At 56.5% G+C, this 7,245-nt stretch overlaps 1 protein-coding gene across 1 annotated transcript; it reads right to left on the bottom strand.

The window, feature by feature from the left end:
* Positions 1 to 5,806: 5,806 nt before the first annotated feature.
* Positions 5,807 to 6,248, bottom strand: LOC121879237 (uncharacterized histidine-rich protein DDB_G0274557-like; the record flags this gene model as incomplete). The annotated part of the gene is given in 2 exon segments (XM_042385838.1): positions 5,807 to 5,863; positions 6,192 to 6,248. Coding segments are annotated over 2 exon segments (114 nt in total), but the record flags the coding sequence as incomplete, so codon positions are not given.
* Between the last annotated feature and the right edge of the window lie 997 nt (positions 6,249 to 7,245).

The following is a 7,245-nucleotide window of genomic DNA, read 5'->3' as shown; positions in this document are numbered from 1 at the left end:
AAGGAGGAGGGAGAAAAGGAAGGAAGAGAAGGAGAGAAAATGAAGGAAGGAGGAGGGAAAAGGAGGGAAGGAATAGGAGAGGAAGGGGTAAAGAAGGAAGGAGAGGAGAAGAGGGGAGAAAGAAAGGAATTAGAAGATGTAGGGGTAGAAAAGAGGGAGGAAGGAAGGAAGGAAGGAAGGGAGGGAGGTAGGGAGGAAGGGAGGGGAGGGAGGGATGGTGTGCAGGGAGAAGAGGGAGAGAGGGGAGGAGGAGAAGGGGATGGAAGGGAAAAGAGAAAGGGGAGGGAGGAAGAAGAACGAAGGTATGTGTTGATTGATCCCTCCTACCCTGTTCTCACACACACACACACACACACACACACACACACACACACACGACAAAAACTCTCTCAGCTCCAGGTGAGAATTTTTACCTGCTCCCTCCCATAACCTCTCACAGCACCCTCACAGACCCTTACAGCATCTCACAGCACCTCACAGCACCCTCACAGCACCTCACAGCACCTCACAGCATCTCACAGACCCTTATAGCCCCTCACAGCACCACACAGCACCCTCACAGACCCTTACAGCATCTCACAGCACCTTCACAGCATCTCACAGCACCTCACAGCACCTCACAGCATCTCACAGCACCCTCACAGACCCTTATAGCCCCTCACAGCCCCTCACAGCACCATCACAGCACCATCACAGCATCCTCACAGCATCTCACAGCATCCTCACAGCCCCTCCAGCATCTCACAGCACCTCACAGCACCACACAGCACCCTCACAGCACTCTCACAGCACCCCCAGCACCCTCACAGCACCCTCGCACCACACATCCCCTCACAGCACCCTCACAGCACCTCACATCCCTCACAGCACCCTCACAGCACCCTTACAGCATCTCACAGGACCCTCACAGCACCCTCACAGCACCCTCACAGCACCACACAGCACCCTCACAGCATCTCCTCACAGCACCCTCACAGCACCCTCACAGCACCCCACATCCCCCACAGCACCCTCACAGCACCACACATCCCTCACAGCACCACACAGCACCCTCACAGCACCCTCACAGCACCTCACATCCCCTCACAGCACCCCACATCCCTCACAGCACCCCACATCCCCTCACAGCACCCTCACAGCACCCTCCCAGCACCTCACATCCCTCACAGCACCCTCACAGCACCCTTACAGCATCTCACAGGACCCTCACAGCACCCTCAGCACCCTCACAGCACCACACAGCACCCTCACAGCATCCTCACACTCCCTCACAGCACCCTCACAGCACCCATCCCCCCACATCCCTCCCACAGCACCACCATCCCCTCACAGCACCACACAGCACCCTCCACAGCACCCTCCACAGCACCTCACATCCCACAGCACCTCATCCCCTCACAGCACCCCTCACAGCACCACACAGCACCACACATCCCCTCACAGAACCCTCACAGCATCTCACATCCCTCAGCACCCTCACAGCCCTCACAGCACCCACATCCCTCACAGCACCCTCACAGCACCCTCACAGCACCACACATCCCCTCACAGCACCACACAGCAGCTGCATCACCACATACACAGCAGTTAAGGGGAGCCGTGTATGCTGCAAGCGTTACATACAACAGCACCAGACACGGCAGGATCACAACAAAACCGCAGCCGCAGCAGTTGGAGGCGGGGGGGCAGGGAAGAGTGGCCTGCGGTGTAGGGGAGGTCGAACAGGGTCGCTAAGGGGCTGATTGCAGGATGTTGATTGTAACTCCTCCTCCCCAACCTTCCTCCCCAACCTATCTTTCCAACCTTCCTCCTTCCTCCCCAACCCTATCTTTCTAACTTTCCTCCCCAACCTTCCTCCCAGCCTACCTCCCAACCTTACTCCCATCTTCCTTCCTCCAACCTTCCTCCAACCTACCTCCCCAACCTACCTCCCAACCTTCCTCCCCAACCTCCCTACCCACCTCCCCAACCTTCCTCCAACCTACCTCCCCACCTTCCAACCTTCCCCAATCTACCTCCCCAACCTACCTCCCCAACCTACCTCCCAACCTACCTCCCCCAACCTTCCTCCAACTTCCCCAACCTGTCTCCCAGCCTACCTCCCAACCTACCTCCCCAGCCTACCTCCCCAACCTACCTCCCCATCCTACCTTCCCAACCTTCCTCCCCAACCTACCTCCCATCCTACCTTCCCAACCTTCCTCCCCAACCTACCTCCCCAACCTTCCTCCAACCTTCCCCCCAACCTGTGTCTCCCCAGCCTACCTCCCAACCTACCTCCCCAACCTGTCCTCCCCAACCTACCTCCCCATCCTACCTTCCCAACCTTCCTCCCAACCCCTGCCTCCCAGCCTACCTCCCAAACCTACCTCCCCAACCTTCCTCCAACCTTCCCCAACCTGTCTCCCAGCCTACCTCCCCAACCTACCTCAGCCTACCTCCCCAACCTACCTCCCCAGCCTGCCTCCCCAGCCTACCTCCCCATCCTACCTTCCCAGCCTTCCCCCAACCCTACCTCCCCATCCTACCGCCCCAACCTTCCTCCCCAACCTACCTCCCCAGCCTACCTCCCAAACCTACCTCCCCAACCTTCCTCCAACCTTCCCCAACCTGTCTCCCCAGCCTACCTCCCAACCTACCTCCCAGCCTACCTCCCAACCTGCCTCCCCATCCTCCTTCCCAACCTTCCCCAACCCTGCCTCCCCAGCCTACCTCCCAAACCTACCTCCCAACCTACCTCCCCAACCTTCCTCAACCTTCCCCAAACCTACCTCCCCAGCCTACCTCCCAAACCTTCCTCCCAACCTCACCTCCCAACCCCTCCCAACCTACCTCCCCAACCTTCCAACCTTCCCCCCAATCACACTCCCCCAACTGCCTCCACATCTCCTCCCCCAACCTACCTCCCCAACCTACACTCCCCCAACCTTCCTCCAACCTTCCCCACTGTATACAGCCTACCTCCAACCTACCTCCAGCCTACTTCCCCAACCTACCTCCCCATCCTACCTTCCCAACCTTCCTCCCAACCTACCTCCCCAAGCCCTGCCTCCCAAACACCACTCCCAACCTACCTCCCCAGCTTTCCTCCAACCTTCCCCAACCTGTCTCCCAGCCCTGCCTCCCAACCTCACCTCCCAGCCTACCTCCCCAACCTACCTCCCATCCTACCTTCCCAACCTTCCCCAACCTACCTCCCCAGCCTACCTCCCCAACCTTCCTCCCAGGCTACCTCCCCTAACCTACCTCCCAACCTGCCTCCCCAACTACCTCCCCACATATCTCTCCAAACCTGGGCTCTGGAAGGGAGGATGGGGAGAGGAGGTGAGGAGGAGAGAGATCAGGGAGGGAAGGATGAGGGAGAGGAGGTGAGGAGAGGAGATCAGGGAGGGAAGGATATGAGGAGAGGGAGGTGAGGGAGGAGAGAAGATCAGGGAGGGAAGGATGGAAGGGAGAGGAGAGGAGGAGAGAGAGATCAGGGAGGGAAGGATGAGAGTGAGGGAGAGGAGTTCAGGGAGGGAAGGATGAGGAGGGTAGAGGGAGGAGGGAGGATAAGAGGAAGTGACGATTTAACACTGTAATTATATAGCTTATTAGTGTGTGTGTGTGTGTGTGTGTGTGTGTGTGTGTTGGAGGTGTGTCAATAATAATAATAATAATTAACGGTTTATTGAAAAGTTCTGCAGCCAAGAAGCTGAAAATATACATTGGACATAAATGACTTATTACATACATTGGTGGTTTAATAAAAAGCCTTCATTAGAGAAAGGGTAAAGGAACATACAGTGAACATACAGATTAATGTAGGTGTTGACAGCAAAAAGCGTAGTGTAGTAACCCTCCAGATGGTGTTAGGAGGGACTCACGTATTTGTGTGGTTTCCCTCACAGATGGTGTTTGTGAGGGGCCTCACGTGGTGTAGTAATTCCCCACAGATGGTGTTATGAGGGGCCTCACGTGGGTGTATTAATTCCTCACCGATGGTGTTATGAGGGACCTGACGTGGTGTAGTAATTACCTCACAGATGGTGTTATGAGGGGCCTCACGTGGTGTAGTAATTCCCTCACAGATGGTGTTATATGAGGTGAGGTGTGGTCCCAGGCCTTCCTATCGTAGACGGATTAACACTTCGCTGGTTGTAGGGTCGGGCCGTTATCACTGGTACCTGGGACCTCAGTGTGTGAAGGTCAACTTGGGTACCACTGTTACTGTTAGTTGCTCACCGACTTAAGCACTGTTCACCACTGTTCACCTCTGTTTAACACTGGTTCCATTCCTTTCCTAAATGAAATAGTAACCGTGAACTTGTTGATATTCCGGTGGGGAGGGTTGAGAGAGGTGTTGTGCTGCTGGTTAACCCTGCTTCTCAGAGGTGTGTGTGTGTGTGTGTGTGTGTGAGTGTGTGTGTGTGTGTGTGTGTGTGTGTGTGTGTGTGTGTGTGTGTGTGTGTGTGTGTGTGTGTGTGTGGTGTGTGTGTGTGTGTGTGTGTGTGTGTGTGTGTGTGTGTGTGTGTGTGAGTGTGTGTGTGTGTGTGTGTGTGTGTGTGTGTGTGTGTGTGTGTGTGTGTGTGTGTGTGTGTGTGTGTGTGTGTGTGTGTGTGTGTGTGTGTGTGTGTGTGGGAGTGTGTGTGTGTGTGTGAGTGTGTGTGTGTGTGTGTGTGTGTGTGTGTGTGTGTGTGTGTGTGTGTGTGTGTGTTGTGTGTGTGTGTGTGTGTGTGTGTGTGTGTGTGTGTGTGTGTGTGTGTGTGTTGTGTGTGTGTGTGTGTGTGTGTGTGTGTGTGTGTGTGTGTGTGTGTGTATGTGTATGTGTGTGAGAGTTGTGTGTGTGTGTGTGTGTGTGTGTGTGTGTGTGTGTGGTGTGTGTGTGTGTGTGTGTGTGTGTTTATTATCCCATTCCTATCATTATACATACTTTAAACTTAACAAAAAGAACAGACAGAGCAGAGACAGAGACGAGACAGAACGAGAGAGAGAGAGAGAGAGAGAGAGTGGGTGGGAGAGACCACAGATAAAAGCGGTGGAAAGAATGGTTGCAGAAAAGATTGGGGGAAGAAGAAGGGAGGGAGGAGGGAGAAGGGAGGGAGGGAGGAGGAGGGTGGTAGTGGTGGGGAGGAGGAGGGAGGAGGAGGGGGTAGTGGAGGAGGAGGAGGAGGGAGGTGGGGTGGGGGTGTTGTTAGGTTGTTGCGTGAACTGTGACCGTGGTGGTGGGGATAGTGGTAGTGGTGGTGGTTGAGGTGAGAGAGAGAGAGAGAGAGAGAGAGAGAGAGAGAGAGAGAGAAGATAGTAAATTAGCGAGAGAAACAATAAATAAATAAATAAATAAACTTGAAATAAACACCAATGGACAGTAATAAACAAACACTAATTACCAACCCACCTGTCCTTCCTCACCTGTCCTCCGTCACCTGTTCTCACCCCTGTCCTCCGTCACTGTCCCTCCTGTCCTCCCTCACCTGTCCTTCTCACCTGTCCTTCTCACACCTGTCCCTCCCTCACTCCTCCTCCCTCACCTGTCCTTCCTGCACCTTCTCCACCTGCCTCCTCTCTACGTGCTTCTCACCTGTCCTTCTCACTGTCCTGCACACCTTTTCAAGGGGCGCCCTTAATTAATTAGTGTAGTTTGCCCCCCCGACAGGTGTGGTGAACCGTCAGACTACACACTTGTTCTGAGGCAATGACCAGCGGGCGTCGACCCTTAGGGCTTACACATATATGTAAGGTAGTGGTTAGGGGTAGGGGGGGGTAGGGTAGGGCAGGGTAGGGTAGGGGTAGGGGTGGGCAGGGTAGGGTGGGTAGGAGTAGGGGCAGGGCGGTGGGCAGGGTGAGGGAGGTGGGGGTAGGGCGGGGGGTAGGGCTGGGCAGGGCAGGGGCAGGGGCAGGGTAGGGCAGGGGCCAGGGGGCAGGGTGCAGGGGTAGGGGGCAGGGGTGGGGCCAGGAGTAGGGTTAGGGTTAGGGTAGAGGGGTGGGGGTAGAGGGTAGGGTAGGGGTAGGGTACTGGGTTAGGAGTAGGGTAGGGCGTAGGGTAGGAGTAGGGGTAGGGTGGGGTGGGGTAGGGTGGGGAGTGAGGTGGGGTTAGGGTTAGGGTGGTAGGTAGGTGGGTGGGGTGGGGTAGGGTGGGGTAGGAGTAGGGTAGGGTAGGAGTAGGGTAGGGTAGGGAGGGGTAGGGGTAGGGTAGGGTGGGGGTGGGGGTAGGGTGGGGTAGGGGTAGGGTAGAGGTTAGGTTAGGGTTTGGGGGTAGGGTAGGGTAGGGGGTAGGGGTAGGGTAGGGGTAGAGATTGGGGTGAGGGTAGGGTGGGGTAGGGTGGTGGAGTTAGGGTAGGTTAGGTTTAGGGTGGGGTAGGGTGGGGTAGGGGCAGGGGGTGGGGTAGGGTAGGGTGGGGGCAAGGGTAGGATGGGGAGTAGGGTGAGGGTAGGAGTGAGGCAGGGGTGGGGTGGGGTGGGTAGGGTTAGGAGTAGGAGTAGGGTAGGATTAGGGTTGGGTGCAGGTTAGGGTAGGAGTGGGTTAGGTTAGGTTTTGGATTTAGGGTAGGGTAGGGTAGGGTTAGGTTGGGTTTAGGGGTAGGGTGGGGTAGGGTAGGGTGAGGGTAGGGTAGGGTAGGGTTAGGTTAGGTTTTAGGAGTAGGGTAGGGTGTAGGGTAGGGTGCAGGGTTGGAGTTGGGTTAGGGTAGGGTAGGGGTAGGGTGGGGTAGGGTAGGGTAGGGGTAGGGTGGTTGGGGTTTAGGGTGCAGGGTGTAGGGGTGGGGTAGGGGTAGGATAGGGTAGGATTAGGGTTAGGTTAGGTTTGGGGTAGGGTGGGGTGGGGTAGGGTAGGGAGTAGGGTAGGGTTAGGTTGGGTTTGGGGTGAGGGTAGGGGGTGGGGTAGGGTAAGTAGGGTAGGGTTAGGTTAGGTTTGGGGTAGGGTAGGGTAGGGTAGGGGTGGGGTAGGGTTAGGTTGGTTGGGGTGGGGTGGGGTGGGGTAGGGTGGGGGTTTGGGTGGGGTGGGGTGGGGTAGGGGTGGGGTGGGTGGGGTGGGGTAGGGTAGGGTTGGGTTAGGTTTAGGGTAGGGTAGGGTGGGGTAGGGTTAGGTTGGGTTTAGGGTGGGTAGGTAGGGGTTGGGTAGGGTGGGTTGGGGTTAGGTTTAGGGTGGGTAGGGGTAGGGGTGGGGTGGGGTGCAGGGGTAGGGTAGGGGGTGGGTAGGAGGGGGTAGGGTAGGGTAGGATGGGGTAGGGGTAGGGTAGGTAGGGATAGGGCTGGAGTTAGGCTTAG

The sequence above is a fragment of the Homarus americanus genome, unplaced genomic scaffold (genome assembly GCF_018991925.1).
Source record: "Homarus americanus isolate GMGI-L3 unplaced genomic scaffold, GMGI_Hamer_2.0 scaffold25174, whole genome shotgun sequence".
Taxonomy (NCBI): Eukaryota; Metazoa; Arthropoda; class Malacostraca; order Decapoda; family Nephropidae; genus Homarus; species Homarus americanus.
The sequence above is the reverse complement of the archived record's forward strand: the minus strand, read 5'-3'. Positions and strand labels throughout refer to the sequence as shown.